Source organism: Physella acuta, unplaced genomic scaffold (assembly GCF_028476545.2).
Source record: "Physella acuta isolate Inbredline_101_S28 unplaced genomic scaffold, ASM2847654v3 ptg000275l, whole genome shotgun sequence".
Classification (NCBI taxonomy): domain Eukaryota; kingdom Metazoa; phylum Mollusca; class Gastropoda; family Physidae; genus Physella; species Physella acuta.
Window position 1 is genome coordinate 383,780 of NW_026731794.1, and position 19,209 is coordinate 402,988.

At 38.1% G+C, this 19,209-nt stretch overlaps 2 protein-coding genes and 1 long non-coding RNA gene across 12 annotated transcripts in view; 1 reads left to right on the forward strand and 2 right to left on the reverse strand.

The window, feature by feature from the left end:
- Positions 1-42: 42 nt before the first annotated feature.
- LOC131939335 (uncharacterized) lies at positions 43-18,290 on the forward strand. Of its 5 annotated transcripts, none has more exons than XM_059297577.1 (10): positions 43-72; positions 11,256-11,416; positions 12,211-12,332; positions 13,355-13,509; positions 14,067-14,222; positions 14,690-14,939; positions 15,303-15,417; positions 15,726-15,797; positions 16,014-16,114; positions 16,858-18,290. In XM_059297577.1, the coding sequence occupies exons 2-10, from the start codon at positions 11,276-11,278 to the stop codon at positions 16,991-16,993; spliced, it is 1,248 nt and encodes a 415-aa protein (XP_059153560.1). In that variant the 5' UTR covers positions 43-72; positions 11,256-11,275; the 3' UTR covers positions 16,994-18,290. The 5 variants fall into 5 exon arrangements, with proteins under 5 accessions (XP_059153560.1, XP_059153558.1, XP_059153559.1 ...); XM_059297575.1 differs by lacking the exon at positions 43-72 and adding an exon at positions 8,829-9,374; XM_059297576.1 differs by lacking the exon at positions 43-72 and adding an exon at positions 9,728-9,743.
- LOC131939336 (uncharacterized) lies at positions 4,281-7,732 on the reverse strand. 6 transcript variants are annotated; one of them, XR_009386406.1, is made up of 6 exons: positions 7,693-7,732; positions 6,905-7,026; positions 6,629-6,702; positions 6,279-6,433; positions 5,731-5,789; positions 4,281-5,346 (listed from the first exon to the last, which is right to left on the reverse strand). It is a non-coding gene; the product is annotated as an uncharacterized LOC131939336 (long non-coding RNA). The 6 variants fall into 6 exon arrangements; XR_009386407.1 differs by having other exon boundaries at positions 7,630-7,697; XR_009386405.1 differs by lacking the exon at positions 7,693-7,732 and adding an exon at positions 7,552-7,667.
- The window catches only part of LOC131939334 (aspartate--tRNA ligase, mitochondrial), a 42,087-nt gene continuing 41,165 nt past the window's right edge, over positions 18,288-19,209 (reverse strand). Inside the window, exon 18 of the mRNA XM_059297573.1 lies at positions 18,288-18,502. Coding sequence (XP_059153556.1) covers positions 18,336-18,502 — 167 coding nt within the window. The 3' untranslated portion in view covers positions 18,288-18,335. The remainder of the gene's footprint in view (positions 18,503-19,209) is intronic.

Genomic DNA, 19,209 nt, shown 5'->3' on the forward strand with positions numbered 1-19,209 from the left:
ATTGAGTTTGAAAGTGAGGCAGAAGGATAACCTTTGCCTCTTGACCCATGAACCTTGGGGGAAAGCCTTGATGTATCGTCTGAATGTTTTAGGTTGAATTTTGGATTTTTAAAAATAAAATATTCTGTTATTTCAAATACACCATTAAGTTCCTTACCCCTTAAGAGAACATTTGACACCACATTTAAATATCTAGCTTACTCGGTTGACGAGAAAAGAGAGAATTTGAAAATTAATCAAAATTGAAAATGAATGACAAAACAGCGTTCTTGGCAGGGTCTAGCCCGTAGTGTCGAAACGAAAGTAGAAAAATTTTAGTATTGTCCGTACTGTCGAAATTATTTTTTGCTATTTAAAATATTAGATATTGATTATAGTTATAAACGTTTTTGATTTCTTCAAAATATATCACAAATACAATATGTAATTTTGTGTATTAAAAAAAAAATAATCGCAACGTAAATCGGTGTTACAAAATAATCGTACGTGTTAATACTCGATTATTATAAGGGAAAAAAATGTCTAAAACAAGAACCAAAACAAAAAATTACTAAAACAAATAAAATTTTATATTCCTTCGTTTTTGAATTTACAAAAACTGAAATCGTCATTTAAAAACTCAGTTAATGGCATTTTTACAAGCTTTTATTTAACTTGATTGCTCGTGCTATTTCTCTCATGTCTGAGTCAGAGTTTCTTTCAGGCATCTCTTCTGGGGGGGGGGGGGATTTAATGGATTTTATATAAAAAAAACATTCTTTTAACAGTGTCCGCTTCCCCCCCCCCCCCCCCCAGGTGAAAAAAAGTCTGGAAGAAACACTGGCCTGGGTGGAAACTTTGCTAACAAAAAACAAAATTATACCCGAACCGATGGGGTTAAACTTGAATGTCACTTAGGTTAGATCTGATAATGCAATGTGCCACGAACTTTGACTTAATTAAAGGTGTTTCGTTCCTTTTTAAAATTAATTAAATATTTCTATGGCCTATAGTGCACACTTACTTATAATTTAAGGCCTATATATAATAAATATAAGCCTTTTTAAAAAAAGAAAAACGTAAATAGTAACAAAATATATGCGTGCACTATAAAGATGTATGGGACGGAGTGGTCTAGCGGTAGAGTTCGAATCCGGGTTCAAGTCAGTAGAGTCCCTGAGTCCACCCAACTCTGATGGGTACCTAACTCACGTTAGGGAAAGTAAAGGCGGCTGGGCATAGTGCTGACCACACTATCTCTTCATATGCCGAGGTCACAGAAACAAGTGAACTCTACTCAGTGGTGTAGCGAGGTCGGGTGTCACCCGGTGCGGCACTTAATGGTGTCACCCAACCAGAGGCGTTGAGACCCTCCCCGGGGACAAACTTTCAAGTTTTCGATTTGCACCCCCCCCCTCAAGTTTTTCTCTATATATTTTGCTATTTTTTGCCTTGGTGTTACCCCCCTAAATGGTGTCACCCGGTGCGGTCCGCACCCCTGCCCCCCCCCCCCCTCGCTACGCCCCTGACTCTACTTCACTTGCCCCATAGACCGTCAGGTTTGAAAGGGAAACTTTACTTTACTTACTAAAAAGATGTAGATCTAGAACTAAAACATAATGACAAAAAATTATTAGCTTTAAACATAATATTGCACCATATTTACATAACTGTTCGTGACTATATATACACCCTTCTCCCATGCATAATATACAGCGATCCATGCTCTATTTATATTATATATATTTGGTTTATATAAAATGTGGTGCATTAATTATTGTGTTTAAAGATAGTCATTTTATTTTATTCTTTTTTTAAGACAGTTGTTATATTTTTTATCAGTATTATTCAACAAATTTAATTTATATCAGTCTCATTTTGTTGCGACCGGGCACCCAAAAACATTTCAAAGTGCAATATTTAACTTTAATTGTGTTTTTCAAGGTTTCTAATTCTAATCTAAATTTAGATGGGTTAGCTGAGCCTAGTTTGAAGTCTTGAGTAGCCTATATGTTAAATGGCCCACTCTCCTGTCACCTGTCTATATAAAAAGGTTGGTTATTGGGCGTTTGACTGCTATCCGTAGGTCTTGAGTTTAGATCCCAGAATCAAGTACTTAGGACGTATCTGAGTTGACTCAGATCTGATGGGTACCTGACTATGTTTAATAAAGGTCATAGAACCGACCACATTATTATTATCACTTCTTATGGGTCTTCAATGGTCACGGAAACAGGAAAACTCTTCTTTGAAGTATGCCCTACTTACTGTAAGGTCCGAAATGGTATTTCCACGTGCTTTATTTTTCTGTAAAATGATTATTATTGTAGTTCAAATTGAATTTCTCCGACGAAGTTTAAACTTAGAAATCTTTTTATTTTTTAATAAGGGGTCATCCATAAATGACCTCACGCTTCCCCCTACCCTCCGTCACACATCTTCACAAAAATCAAGACCCCCCCCCTAAATGACGTCACAACCTCAGTCTACAACCCCCCCCCCCCCCTTAAAATTGCTGTATAATTTTTCTTATAACATCGATATTTTTCCAAAATCTTGTCAGAACTAGATGTATGTCGACGGGAACAGGGCATTTCCACCCTGTCAATTACCCCCTGGATATCCCCCCCCCCGACATTACCCCCCCAGAGTAATTACCCCCCCTGTCAATTACCCCCCCCCCCCTTGTCAATTACCCCCCGCCCAGTAGGACATTACCCCCCCCCCCCCCGGACAGGGTTAGAGTTAGGGTTAGAGCTAGGTTTAGGGTTAGGGTTGTGTCTAGCTTTGGTTTTGGTTTTGTGTGAAGTTTTAGGCTAAGGTGGATTCTTAGGTTTTGGTCTTTTTCTTAAGGTTTGGATTAAAGTAGTATATAGGTATAAAATTCTAGTTAGAGTTAGGATTTTAACTTGAAAGGGGGGGGGGGGGTAATTCCCCGGGGGGGGGGGGGATTGACAAGGGGGTAATTGACGGGGGGGGGGGGGGGGCGGACACTGTCGAAAGTATATATTTTCTATATAAATTCCATTTTGTTCGGGGGGGGGGGGGCGGTGAAAGAGATGCCTAGAAGAAACTCTGCCTGGAAGAAACTGCCTGGAAGAAACTTTGTTCTTGTATTTGTTCTCTCTGAAATTGATTAAACCATCATAAAGAAGTCGCAACCCACCTTGCCGAGCTTTGACTTACGTTGATATTGTTTTCTGTACTATTGTCATCGTGGATTCTGGGGCTAATCGCTTAAAGTTTGTCAATATTAGTGAATGAGGCTGACCAGGCGAAATTTTGTTTTTCTCTGGGTCACGAGTAAACTTTTCTTCGTCAGATTCTTGTATCTTACCTTGCATCAGAGTGGATGTACTTGAGAAAGTTGGCATTGGAGTAACTCAGCCTTTTAGAGCGGCAAATAGATTGCGGGGGTGAACATGTACAACACTATTTTAGTTAACGAGTAATATACTTGACGTGTAACTAACTAGTACCTACTTATAAAGTTCATGAAGTCTACATCGGTGTTAGAGCCAGAAAGTATTTTATTACCGGTTTACTAACAAACATTAGGGTACTCTTGTAAATTCCCTAAATCTGACATCCTCACCTACTTCTGTAATAAAGGTGATCCACCTCCTCCAAGCAAAAGTTTGAAATTAATCTGATTAATCCTGTCATAAATGAAGCTCTCGTTGTTCATGAAGCGCCGTAACTAGCATCCCTTTCTGATATTAGAAACTTGTCCTAACCCCCCCCCCCCCCATAAACCTCTCGTACATAAAAACTACACTGGTATATTAATCCCTTGCTTTTTATTAAGCACCTGTCAGTGTCATCAAGCCATACATATCTTGCAACATATTACAGCTCAATTAGTTGTACAAGTCCATGTAGTACTTTCAAGCCTATTTACTAGTGATTGAGACATTGTCGCCTGTGCTGGTACCCTACATTTTTAAAAGCTTGCCAGTGGGATATATATACACTTTGCTACAGAGGCGTAGCGCGGGCGTGGAGTGCGAACTAGCGACGTCACTGCTTTGCTATACTTTAATGTATGTGTTAACTATATATATGAAGATTGATAATGTGCATAATTATTTTTTTTAACCTCCCAATACAGATGCATAAAAATATGCAATTTGCAATTCTCTTGAATTACTTTTACTAATACTAGTGTAAATCATAGTAAATGCTACACATGTTTACTTCACTGTGAGATGAATGCCCTTCCCCCCTCCCACTACAAGAAAATTACAGGTGCACAAACTGGCTACTTAAATTTATACTGTAACATGAAGCGATAGTTTACTTGTTTAAAATTTTTATTCACATTAAAAGAATACTTTTGATGCTACAATTAAGTAATAGATCATATAGGTTACAAGTGGACAAGTAAGTAGATAGATAAATCAATATTATCAGATTTCAGTATGCTCAATAACTAGACAAAATGGAATCAATACATACAACCTCCACAATAAATAAAAATTTGATGGCAACAGACAATCTCTAATCCACATCTTAATCTAACAAGTTTTTAATATTATATGACTGTGTGTAACTAGACCTTAGTTTCACACACAAACATAAATATATGCATATATATATATATATATATATATATAGATAGAAAAACATATTTATAAACAAATACTGCGTAGCAGAATATCTCTACATGAAAGCCAACCTAGTGAAAAAATTGAATTTGCACATTCAATCGCTAAGAAATTCAGCAATAGTATCCAACACCTCCACAAAGACTCCAACTGCCAGATTATCCACAAGTTAACCAGCCCTTTTTCAGTGAGTACAGAAATGTTATAAGTATAAGCTTTTCACCAATAAAGTACATCAGACCAAAAGGTTGAAATACAGTGGACCCTCACTTAGCTGGAGGTCTAGATATTGAGGATGCTATACTCTCACATTGACAACATGCCCAATCCACGCTAAGCAAACTATGATGAACCTTCTTAATATAGGCTTAATGATCAACTGGAAAAAACAGAAGAGATAAGAATCAACAACAAACAGGAGTTCCACTTAGGATACAAGAAATGACTATTTTGGAGCAGGATCGCTTCACACATCTAGGATCTGTTGTAAGAAGATGGGGGAGCAGATGAGGACATCAAAAGACATATCAGCAAAGTATCCAACATCCTCCGCACAATATGGATGTCAAGAGCTGTCTACAGTTTTCCAAATATGACTGTTGAACAGCAATGTAAAATTTGTTCTCCTCTATGGTTCTGAGACTTTCAATAATGAATGGCTGTGTAGCAAACTGAACATCAGGTGGCCTGAAATAATAACCATCTGTGATGTTCTAACATCCATCTTGAAGAGACGCCTTAATCCTCAGGCTGGTAAATCCTGGGAAACAAAAAATACACATTCTGTAAGAAAATAAAGACAAAGGTTTAATCTTTAAAGAGACGCCCTCCACCAGTTGCTGTTATGGTGACATATTAAAACTGAAATATCTTGAGTGTGGAAATTGTACTAAAATAAAGATTGTCTACAAAGGTCTACCCTTTATTTCAAACATTTGTTTGACAATGTGGCTTTGGCAAACATGCTGACTGATATAGCACACATTTTGAATTAACAGTAAGATATCTGAGTTTTTTACATTTAGAATCAATAGTGTCCACATATTAGTTCATGTATGAAAATATCTTTTTTAGTTTAGTTCAACTCATATATAGCCCTACTAAATATTAAAATAAAATAGCATCAAAAATTTTTTTTAGTTACCAGTTATACTATGATAGCACCTTCCAGCAAGATTTCACTGTTTTATTAATCCAGGTTCGCTGCAGACAAACAAAATGTTTTGGTTAACAAATTAAAAATATCTGTATCACATCACTTAAGTTTATTTAGCCTGCCGGTCCATGGGGCAAGTGCAGTAGAGATAAGCTGTTTCTGTGACTTCAGCATATGAAGGGATAGTGTGGTCAGCACTATGCCCAGTCTCCTTTACTTTTCCTAACGTGAGTTAGGTATCTATCAGAGCAGCTGGGTGAACTCAGGGAAGTTCTGCTGACTTGAATCCAGATTCAAACTTGAGACTTTGGGTTATACCGTCTTGCTCCATTGCTAAGCCACACCATCACCTTACATAATTTGCTTTAAATCAAATGTTTGCACCCCACTTCTCATTGGGAAGTACATTGCAGTACAGTTGGTGCTTGTTTAGTGTAACCTTAAATTCACAATGATAAATAAACAAACGATATATAAAATATAACGATATACAAATAATACAGTGTATGTGAGTAGCAGAACATTGGATAACTAACCTGATAGTCTCAAGTTCTAATAATGGGCTCTAGTAACTGGTTGGGAAAATAAAGGTGGCTGAGCATTGTATTGAACTTGACTACACTATCCCTTCCTATGCCAAAGTCAGAGAAACTCATGATCTCTCCATCTGTCCCATGGACCTGAAAGGAAGCTTACATGTACAAATAAAAAAAAATTAACAAAATACAATCACAACAGTTCAGCTCTACATAATGGTTTTTAATTTATCATTCAGCTTTATTATTCAGTGTTACATTTTTTACTGTTATAATGCAATTAGTTTACCAACAAAAGTTTCACCTTTAATTAAATCAGATTGGAAATTCTTTCATATTTACAATCATACCTGGTTTGTTTCAACCTATCACAGCACTTGGTTTTATTTTTTACTGTAATCATAAACCCATAAGCACAAAACACCTGCAAAACAATGACAAGATCAGTTTACTTTATTATACTACAGTATAAATGGTACTTAAAAGTGATACTAATAATATTACTAATATCTTAATTTAGTTTACACTCTTAAATGAAATATTTAAAATTTAGAATGTAGTATAGTCCTCCACCCCACAGAAGTCACATAAAGGGATCTGAACAATTAACTCTTAAAGTAACATACATGGTAGTACTCTAGCCACTTGAATACAGAGGGTTGTAAATCAGTTGATTGCAGTGTTCTAGAACATTGTTGGTATCTTTGTCCCTGTGTCTGTCTTATTCCTGTCTCCATGTTGAGAGAACCTGAAGATTAAAGTTTTGAAATTAGTAAAAATTTAAATAAAGTGCTTACGTCTAAGGCCCAATGGCATCGCTAGATCGGGTGTCACCCAAGTAACGAGGTTTATCTTTAGTCTGTTAATAATACAGTTGGAACTTGGATGTAGCAATGTTTTCTCTATAGTTAGTACTTTAGTACCTTTACGACATGGTATCACCCCCACCCTCTGGTAATAATTGTCAATTTGTACTTAAAAGACTATTTAACTTTAATTAATCATTAATGGGACTGGCAAAACAACATTTTTCTTCTGTATATTTTGCAATTTTTTGCCTTGGTGTCACCCCCTTAAATAGTGTCATCTGGTGCAGTCTGCACCCCCCACCCGTGCTATGCTAGCTAAGGCAAGGGTTATCAATAAAAATGTTATAAATAAAAAAAAATATTAATAAATTAGAAATTAATTATTAGCCTAATAATGTAATATTAATTATAATTCATTAGGCCTATCCTATTATTAAATTAATTAATAATAAAATACGCTCAACTGGAGGTGAACGTGAAACGGGGAATAAAATACGTTAAAATAGAGATGTAGATGTAGATCTAATTATTGTGTAATTTACTAATCAGTGCCAAGATCTATTTTATTTTCTACAAAAAGATCTAGAGATCTAGATATTTCCCACCAAATCAATTAATTATGTTTTCTGTTGGATCTAGTTTCGGTATCGTAAATTATTTAAGTAAAATAAACAACGATCTTAGCTGTTCGACTACTTAAAAATATTTCAGCGGGATTTTCGACAGTACGGCCAAGTTTAAAATATCTGTACTTTCGTTTCGACACTACGGGCTAATCCCTCTTGGCATAACATGACATCGTCGACTTGTGTACACGAGCTTTTAATTCCCGCCATGGTAATTGCGTCAGCTTAGGTAATTTACTCACCGGAAAATAACAAAAAGCAACTGGTTGATAATAAAACTAGATCTAGTTATTTTATTATTTTTTAAATTCTACTCTACATGTTATTCATACCATTTTATGAAGTAATGAACACCTGCATAAATCAAATGACCATAATAAATATTTTTATTTCAAATTCTAATTTTAAATAATAAATAATAAATATGCTTAAAATAATAAGATAGTATCAGTTATGATCGTTTATAAATACAAATACATTTTACACTCAATTCACATTATATTGAGTCAACAGTGTGGCAGCTGAGGTTCATACATGGTATATTTTTTTTTTACATTACAATTTTTTTTCATCTTGAAAACATGACGTATGTGATTTTTTTTTTTTAAATCTCCAAACATCGTCACTCGCGTGATTGCTTGCTTACGTTTACTATCCTGTGGATGAAAAATCCCACCACGGTCGCGGGTCACCGTGAGTTCAGCAGGCCTATAGTACACGTCATAGCATGAACACGCGTACACGAGATGGTCGGTGTCTTCACTTCTCTCTCTTTCCCCCCCCCCCCCCCTCCCTCTAGCCAATTGAAAAACAGACCTACTTCCCTACTTCTGGTCATTTTTTTTAAAAGTTCGGTAATTTTTTTTTTTAAGTTCACATATCAGGCATGCAAGACAGCCAGCCAGTGGCGTAGCGAGGTCGGGTGTCACCCGGTGCGGCACTTAATGGTGTCAGCCCCCCCCCCCCCCAAGGCGTAGCGACTCTTCCCGGGGACAAACTTTCAAATTTTCGATTTGCACCCCCCCTCAAGTTTTCGATTTGCACCCCCCCCCTCAAACTTTCGATTTGCACCCCCCCCTGCAGCCAGCTGTATTAAAAAATATTTTTTAAACTAGATCTACGTCTAGCTTAAAAAAATAAATGAACGCTTAAAATGCCCGTAAACAGATTATTTAGCGCCAAAAAAAAAAGGCCGCTGAACGAGCATTTTTTAAAATACGCAGCAATGAAAAGGGCTAACGGCCGATCAATTAAGTCTAAAAAACGCCCGTAATTAGGCCTAGCTCTGAAAAAGGCCACTGAACGAGCATCACTAATTATATAAACGAATAGGCCACGCAGCGTTGACGAGGTTAACCACCGGTCACGAATTAAATTCAATGCAGCTACTGTCGGCCCACAGTGAAGAAAAAATCAATATACTAATAAAATTACTAATACAAAAATAATTTCCATAATTTTACTTTTTCTGCACACGCTACAATTGAATTATAATTAAAATACTAGACTTAACAGTTCATTCCGCAAAAAACAAAAACGAGTTGTTTCTGTGAGGTAACTAGCGTAACAATGACGTCACGATAGTAAACAAAGCGGACAGAAATGTCTGCATGGGTACCTCATATGGAAATTCGATATAAAATAGGCGAATCATCATAACTGTAATTACTCATTATAAATATCTCAATTATATATTACTACTTCTGTGCCGGGGGGTTTCGACCGAGTGCTGGGCCGTTTAAAGCGACAGTTCAGTTTTTCCCAAGAGTACTCGACAAGAATAGCATGTATTAATTAAAACCACATATCTGGCTATTTTTTCGGCCATTTTCAGGCATGGCGTCCATTTATATAGCATGTCTCATTAAAATAATGATGAGAATTAGCGAGATTAGCAGTTTTTTCATTTGTCGTGTATAGGACCCCTAAAATAAACGTAAAAACCGTCAGAAAACGACGCGTGACGTTTCAGGGTCAGAGGTCAATCCAGCCATCTAAGCAATGAGAAAATCTAGAATGTTTGCTTACACGTTTGGCATTCTTCAAGCTTTAATTTATTAGAATTAGATTTAGACCTAGATCTAGACTAGATCTAGATCTAGAATCTACTTAAAAATTATAAAATATCATTTGCAATAATTTCTCGTTTAAACTTTATTTATATTGAAAGGTATCATAATAAATAACAGCAATCAAATGTTGTTAATAGTATTTATTACTAGTATTTAATATTTAATTTATTACTCTATGATAATATTATTTATAATATTGTTTTAGGTTTTAGGCAGGCCTATTTTAAAACTATTTATTTTAGTATTTAGACCTTAGACTTAGTTCAAGAAATATTTTTTATTTAGCCTTTAGCTCTAGATCTATTATTACCATGGCATATAGATTTAGATCTAGATCTAATTTAATTATTATAGCCTACTATTAAAAATTATATAATTATAAATTATAGCCTAATATTTTTTTTTTACTAGGCTTAATAATTAATAATAATAAAATTTTAATATTTTTCTGACTAACAATGCAACAATGTTATGTATCGATATCGAAAGTTAAATGTAATTTAAGTCTTAAGTAAATAAGTAGTTTTTAAGTAGGCCCAATAATTTTTAAATAGGCCCCTACTAGTTTTTAGTCTGAGATTTTACAAAGTAGGCCTGCCCTATGGCCTATAGATTTTGGACTATTTTAAAAAAATGGAAGTTGAGTCACCCTTTTTGGGCCTGATAGTCAATGGGGTAGCATGAATCAGTTACCTACTAGAGGTGTGTGAACTCAGGGACACCCTATGGACTCGTTTGGGTTCCGAACCAGTGTTTCTACTTGATATTTTGGGGGGTGGGGGTGGTCAACATTTTCCGGGGGGGGGGGGGGGGGGGGGGGCGGACACTGGTAAAAATATTTTTTTTCTATATAAATTCCATTTTGTTCAGGGGGGGGGGGTAGACTCCAAAGGGATGCCTGGAAGGAACTCTGGTCCGAACCCAAGGCTTTCAAGTTAGCAGCAATGTGCTCTATACGTCAGCCTCTCTGCTTTTATGTAGACTATTGGCCAGTAGTAGACTAAAGTCCATTGACTTACTTTTAACCATTTGTAAAGGGAGAATTGAAATGGTTATCATTGAATCAATTTTGAAATTTTTGTTAAAAATACCGAACACTTGAGCCATATGATACAGAAATGATGAAACCCAGTCCCCCAGCATCTAGTCCAGCCCTATCCAAAAGCTTACCCTTGCCAATAAAAAAGAGGATATGAAACGTGTACTTTTAGTTTTTACCCAACCCTAAAACTAGAGGTGGATAGGAGTCCTTTTTATGGCATGCGTTTAAATGTTCAAATGTCTCGACATCAGAAATTGGTCACAAGTGGTGGGGCGTAACTTTTTACATTAGTGGCGGAGCTTTTAAGACAAGATCTGTAAGCCATTCTACTCTCATTTGGTTGGGGGCTGATGCCAGTACTCATAACTCTGGGAGAAAAATTGTAAGCAATCGTGATTTGAAGGAATAATTTGTATCATCTTATTCAGGTCCATGTGGAAGAAATAAGATGGCTTCACCCAGCGAGGAAGAAGATTTTATGTCATTGGCTGTTAAAAAGGATGGGATTTCCTTTATCCCAGGATTCCCTAACACAGAGACACTACAGCCTTGCAGTGACATGCTGTTGGCTGCTTCAAAAGCTGTTTTGGTTTGAGATTTATTTCATTTGGTGTCACCAGTAGTATCTTTAAAATGGTTATTTTAAAAGTAATTAATATATGAATTAATTATTAAAGTAATTAATATATGTATTAATTAAGATACATAAAGAAAAGTTCATAGTCTAGCTCAAGATATTATGAATAGTTTTCTTTTTTTCAGTAAGTTATAGTTAAATTATAACTTGATTTGGGTTAGGTTTTACTGTTAGTAGTTTCTGTTTAGATTTTTTTCCCATACCTTTTTATGTGACCTCAGCATATGAAGTGGTAGTGTGGTCAGCACTATGCCCAGCCACCTTTACTTATCCTAAGAGTTAGGTACCCTTCAGAACTGGGTAAACTCATGGATGGTCTATTGACTTGTACCCAGATTCGAACTCAAGACTTACAGGCTAGCATTCTAGCTCTCTCCAATTAGGCCACTCCGTCCCTGATTTACCCTTAAGCCGGAAAGATATTGCCTAAATCTTATTGGCTCTGATTTGTAGCATTGGTTGTTCCCATGATTTTCATCCAGATTGGTGCTATAAAAGAACTAGATGAGATTTCCTTGCTCTAAAGATCTGGGCAACAAAACAACAACTGACAGTAATGTGGTGGCCAGATCAACACTAGCAACAACTGACAGTAATGTGGTGGCCAGATCAACACTAGCAACAACTGACAGTAATGTGGTGGCCAGATCAACACTAGCAAATTGAGTCCAAAGTTCTTTCCTTTATACTATATTCCATCCCTTGTTTTTAACAACAACCTTCCACCCCTCTTATGTTTTTAACAGCAACCCTCAACCCCTCTGGAAGTTGAAAGTTTATTCAAGTATGGCGAGGCACAGGGGGACAAGGAATTTAGAGAAGAACTTTCAAAGTTTTTAACTTCAGAATACAACAGCCAGGTTGATAGGTTAGCTCATTTGTGTTGCACAAGAAAGAGAGAATCAGTATTCAGAATACAACAGCCAGGTTGATAGGTTAGCTCATTTGTGTTGCACAAGAAAGGGAGAGAATCAGTATGTGAGGTTGTAGACTATTGCGTGGTTTGGGGCTGGTTTTAAAACAAACAACCATAACCCTAACGCCATCTTATTCCCAACTTGAATCCTGGCCAGGAACCAGTGGTCAGCTGAGATCTTGTCCATTGTTAGCCGTTGTCTAACAAGATTGGGGTGCCACTTGATGTTTAGACCAACAATTTATCAGATATACTTCCTCTAGCTGATCTAGCCTTAAAGCAGATCAACTCTACATCACCTGTTCAACAGGAAATTATGTTACCAAACTCAAACGGAACTCTTTAATTTGTTTTATAAAATTAAAGCGCTATGTAAATCTATAATTTTCTATTTCCACACCAAATGGCCAACATTTCCCCACCAAATGGCCAACATTTCCCCACCTAATGGCCAACATTTCCCCACCTAATGGCCAACATTTCCCCACCTAATGGCCAACATTTCCCCACCTAATGGCCAACATTTCCCCACCTAATGGCCAACATTTCCCCACCAAATGGCCAACATTTCCCCACCAAATGGCCAACATTTCCCCACCAAATGGCCAACATTTCCCCACCTAATGGCCAACATTTCCCCACCAAATGGCCAACATTTCCCCACCAAATGGCCAACATTTCCCCACCTAAAGGCCAACATTTCCCCACCTAATGGCCAACATTTCCCCACCTAATGGCCAACATTTCCCCACCTAATGGCCAACATTTCCCCACCTAATGGCCAACATTTCCCCACCTAATGGCCAACATTTCCCCACCTAATGGCCAACATTTCCCCACCTAATGGCCAACATTTCCCCACCTAATGGCCAACATTTCCCCACCTAATGGCCAACATTGCCCCACCTAATGGCCAACATTGCCCCACCTAATGGCCAACATTTCCCCACCTAATGGCCAACATTTCCCCACAGCAACAATTTATTTGTTACTGCTGGAGCCACCAATGGCCTTCACCTAATTTTGTCGCTACTGTGTGAGCCCACCAGCCCAGTGTTTATTGAAGATCCTAGCTACTTTATTGGCATCAAGCTCATTAGAGATGATCTCAAGATGGATCTTGTATCTGGTAAGTCAAGCTCATTAGAGATGATCTCAAGATGGATCTTGTATCTGGTAAGTCAAGCTCATTAGAGATGATCTCAAGATGGATCTTGTATCTGGTAAGTCAAGCTCATTAGAGATGATCTCAAGATGGATCTTGTATCTGGTAAGTCAAGCTCATTAGAGATGATCTCAAGATGGATCTTGTATCTGGTAAGTCAAGCTCATTAGAGATGATCTCAAGATGGATCTTGTATCTGGTAAGTCAAGCTCATTAGAGTTGATCTCAAGATGGATCTTGTATCTGGTAAGTCAAGCTCATTAGAGATGATCTCAAGATGGATCTTGTATCTGGTAAGTCAAGCTCATTAGAGATGATCTCAATTCAATTTGGTATTTTTAAATTAGAGTTTTCAAGATTAGCAATCATGGTGGGGCAATCAGTATAATTGTTTATAATAAATGATTTTATGTAAAGAAAAAACAAATAAAATTAAATATTTTGTATGCCTGCACACATTTCCAAAAGGATAAATAAATAATGGAGTGTGATCAATTTGTGTACATTATTCTTGTGTGTAGTGTACTGTGATGAACAGGGGATAGTACCTACACATTTGGAGCAGGCTATCTGTGATTACAAGAACCAGAGCAAGGGAAGTCACTCCAAAAGATTTTGGGCAGCTGTTTATCTCATCCCTGTATTTGGTAACCCAACAGGGTGGGTGTACAGCCCAGGTATGTACACAATTACAGGATACACGCTTACAACATACTAATTACAACATACATGCCTACAAATTAGACTTATTTCAAAATTACCTCGACCATTCCATCTTTAGAGTTTTATTTTAGTGACAGACCCAGTTCATACAAAATGAAAAGGTGGAATTTGATCTGTGGAGAGTTTTTGTTGTGAATTTTTTATTTAGAGAAATAGATTAGTAATCAGTGAAAGCTTTTAGCACTTGGAATTAGGAGTGAGGACTAATCCTCTCCACCACTGTAGACTAATCCCCACCACCAGACTAATCCCCCCCACCACTGTAGACTAATCCCCACCACCAGACTAATCCCCCCACCACTGTAGACTAATCCCCACCACCAGACTAATCCCCCCACCACTGTAGACTAATCCCCTCCACCAGACTAATCCCCTCCACCAGACTAATCCCCTCCACCACTACCTGTCCACTCCCTTCTAGAGCGATGTGTAGAGCTCATCCATCTGGCCAGGAAACATGATGTTCTTCTCATCGTGGAGGATGTTTATAACTTAATTTACTACACTGACAAGTGTCCCCCGCGCTTGCTTGCATTTGACAAGCCATCAGACCCAGACTACGCTGCAGGACACGTCCTCTCCAACGCCACCTTCTCAAAGATTTTTGCTCCCAGCATTAGGCTGGGCTGGATTGAAGGGTCAAGGCCACTCCTGTCACAGTTGTACAACAGGTTTGGTTGTGTCAATAGTGGCTAGCTGTGTTGACCATTACTTCAGTAACTGCAGTATTTGTGTTGACCATTACTTCAGTAACCGCAGTATTTGTGTTGACCATTACTTCAGTAACTGCAGTATTTGTGTTGACCATTACTTCAGTAACTGCAGTATTTGTGTTGACCATTACTTCAGTAACTGCAGTATTTGTGTTGACCATTACTTCAGTAACTGCAGTATTTGTGTTGACCATTACTTCAGTAACCGCAGTATTTGTGTTGACCATTACTTCAGTAACTGCTGTATTTGTGTTGACCATTACTTCAGTAACTGATGTATTTGTGTTGACCATTACTTCAGTAACCGCTTTCTGTTGACAGTAACCTGAGCTTGAGTGGGGGAGGCTTGAGCCACTGCATGGCCAGACTGATGACCCAGGTCATCTCTAGCGGGGCTCTGACCCAGCATGTTATCCAGTTGAGAGACACGTACAAGGTTTGTAGGTCAAGTGTACAGGGTTTGTAGGTCAAGCATACATGGTTTGTAGGTCAGATTGTACAAGGTTTGTAGGTCAGACGTACTGGGTTTGTTGGTCAGATGTACAGGGTTTGTAGGTCAGATGTACAAGGTTTGTAGGTCTGATGTACTGGGTTTGTAGGTCAGTCAACCAGGGTTTGTAGGTCAGATGTACTGGGTTTGTAGGTCATATAACATAAAATGACACAATATATGAGGCCATGTAACATGAGTGTCCTTGACCTGTTGAGATTTCTGTTTTCCTCCTGTCAATGTCTGTCACCCAGGAAAGAATGTCTGCCTTGTGTGACTGTATAGACCAGTTGAACATCACAGGCTGGAGCTACACAATACCAAAAGTAGGTGCTGGTAACACTAATTACACAATACCAAAAGTAGGTGCTGGTAACACTAATTACACAATACCAAAAGTAGGTGCTGGTAACACTAATTACACAATACCAAAAGTAGGTACTGGTAACACTTATTACACAATACCAAAAGTAGGTACTGGTAACACTAGTTACCAATAGTTTGATGGTAGTTGAGGTAACTGTAAACACATGTTTCTGTAGGGAGGTTTCTTCCTGTGGCTTGTCTTCCCCCCACACATTGATGCAGCACAGTTTGCCAATCTGGCAAGTCAACATTCTGTTTTCTTCCTGCCAGGGTCATGGTGAGTTGACAGTGTAACATCCTAATGTTACATTATTACTTTCTTGTGTACCAAGTATTAGTATATTACAGTATAGAGAAAGAGTTGTAATCGTGCAAAAAAAATTCTCAACATTTTACACCTCCCTGAGTCGGAAAAATATAGTTTTGCAATCTTGTCTGTGTGTGTGTAAACACGATAACTTGAGTACCGTTACAGCTAGGTTGATGAAATTTCATTTATAAGTATCATATCAAATTTGTAGTTCTATATCATTTTTTTAGCGATTTCCGATTACTTTCAATTTTTCAAAAGCCTATAACTATAACTTGAGTACTGTTTTCAGATAGATGAACAAAATTTCACATATAAGTAAAAGATTTATTTTTCTGCTTTCTGTCAAAATTTGAGTAATTTCCGGTAATTAATAAAGTACTAATAATATTCCGCACTATTATACACAGATTGTTTGGCTTTTACTTGGTGCTCAATTATTTTTTCTACCAGATTCTATTTTAAAAAGTTTAATCAATTATAATGGATTAAAAATATTGTCTATATCCCAGTTGCCATCCCCTGTAGTGTTATATAAGAATATTTGAGAAAGTTTAGGGGAGATCACTCCTGGTTTATTTAGTCTAAAATCATCCTGATGTTACAGCCATTTTTTAAACCTTGTGTGGCATGTAGAAGTCTCTGGTTGACTTGTGATTGTGTTCCTCAGGTGTTGAGGTCTCTGGTTGACTTGTGATTGTGTTCCTCAGGTGTTCAGCTCAAGGCTCGTACAAAAACTGCGCTCGTTTGTCCTTCAGCTACATCACGCTCCAGGAGATTCCAGTTGGTGTACACAGACTGGCAGCTGCCTACAGGCTCTTTACCAGCACAACAACCACATCATGAAACCACATCATCAGTACAACAACCACATCGTGAAACCACATCATCAGCACAACAACCACATCATCAGTACAACAACCACATCATCAGTACAACAACCACATCATCAGTACAACAACCACATCATGAAACCACATCATCAGCACAACAACCACATCATGAAACCACATCATCAGTACAACAACCACATCAACAGTACAACAACCACATCATCAGTACAACAACCACATCATCAGTACAACAACCACATCATCAGTACAACCACATCATGAAACCACATCATCAGTACAACAACCACATCATCAGTACAACAACCACACCATGAAACCACATCATCAGTACAACAACCACATCATCAGTACAACAACCACATCATCAGTACAACAACCACATCATCAGTACAACAACCACATCATCAGTACAACAACCACACCATGAAACCACATCATCAGTACAACAACCACATCATCAGTACAACAACCACATCATCAGTACAACAACCACATCATCAGTACAACAACCACATCATCAGTACAACAACCACATCATCAGTACAACAACCACACCATGAAACCACATCATCAGTACAACCACATCATGAAACCACATCATCAGTACAACAACCACATCATCAGTACAACAACCACATCAACAGTACAACCACATCATGAAACCACATCATCAGTACAACAACCACATCAACAGTACAACAACCACATCAACAGTACAACCACATCATGAAACCACATCATCAGTACAACAACCACATCAACAGTACAACCACATCATGAAACCACATCATCAGTACAACAACCACATCATCAGTACAACAACCACATCATCAGTACAACAACCACATCATCAGTACAACAACCACATCATCAGTACAACCACATCATGAAACCACATCATCAGTACAACAACCACATCATCAGTACAACCACATCATGAAACCACATCATCAGTACAACCACATCATGAAACCACATCATTATAACATGTGACAACATCATCTGAATGAAAACCCCATGAAAGTACATTATCAATTCCATATGCCTTTTATACTTGGAGACATTATATTACACTCATTTATTTCATAGAGCGAATTAGTCCTTAGGTGGACTTTGTTATTACAAAAACCACTACCTCCACCCTACCCCCCTCCCTAATGCCAAAACTGTAGCCACTTTAGTGGTGGGCTCAAGATTTGGATGTTGGTCAAAATATATGGGCTTTGTTACACAAGACAAATTGTTACGCTAGACAGATTGTGACATAAGACAAATAAAAATGTATGTTACATTGGCGTATCAAGTTTTATTCTAAGGCTAAGAAAGCACTCTGGTCATGTGGCTGGGGTGTCTAGACTAATGTGGTAGTACTTTAAATCATCAGGGGCAACAGAGGCCGGAGAGTTGCTGAGGGGATCCTTGCCTCCAGTGATCTTTGGGAAGGCTATGACGTCTCTGATGGACTCTGTCCCACACATGATGGACATCAGGCGGTCAAGACCTGCAACACATGTCAGGCTGGTCAGTTGGAGCAATCTTCACTCTAACATTGCGGGACTGTACTAGCTAGCTAGGGCTACCTTAATACCTAGGGTTCTAGCTAGGGCTACCCTAATACCTAGGGTTCTAGCTAGGGCTACCTTAATACCTAGGGTTCTAGCTAGGGCTACCTTAATACCAGGGTTCTAGCTAGGGCTGCCTTAATACCTAGGGTTCTAGCTAGGGCTACCCTAATACCTAGGGTTCTAGCTAGGGCTACCTTAATACCTAGGGTTCTAGCTTGGGCTACCTTAATACCTAGGGTTCTAACTAGGGCTACCTTAATACCTAGGGCTACCTTAATACCTAGGGTTCTAACTAGGGCTACCTTAATACCTAGGGCTACCTTAATACCTAGGGTTCTAACTAGGGCTACCTTAATACCTAGGGCTACCTTAATACCTAGGGTTCTAGCAAGGGCTACCTTAATCCCTAGGGTTCTAGCTAGGGCTGCCTTAATAACTAGGGTTCTAGCTAGGGCTACTTTCATACCTAGGGTTCTAGTTAGGGCTAATGTGTAGCATTCTGGCAAGGATACTATAGCCAAGATAAAGGATTAACCCACTTGAACTAGGGCTACACCTGAAAAAAAATTAACCCCCAAAGTGCTACACCTGAAAAAAAATTAACCCACCAAGTGCTACATCTAAAAAATTAACCCACCAAGTA

Excerpts from the sequence above, each read along its gene's own strand:
- LOC131939335 (XM_059297577.1), top strand. The coding sequence starts at position 11,276 with ATGGCTTCACCCAGCGAGGAAGAAGATTTTATGTCATTGGCTGTTAAA. Across the intron at positions 14,223-14,689 it reads AGGGTGGGTGTACAGCCCAG|AGCGATGTGTAGAGCTCATC; the intron begins GTATGTACACAA and ends ACTCCCTTCTAG. Across the intron at positions 15,418-15,725 it reads AGTTGAGAGACACGTACAAG|GAAAGAATGTCTGCCTTGTG; the intron begins GTTTGTAGGTCA and ends TCTGTCACCCAG.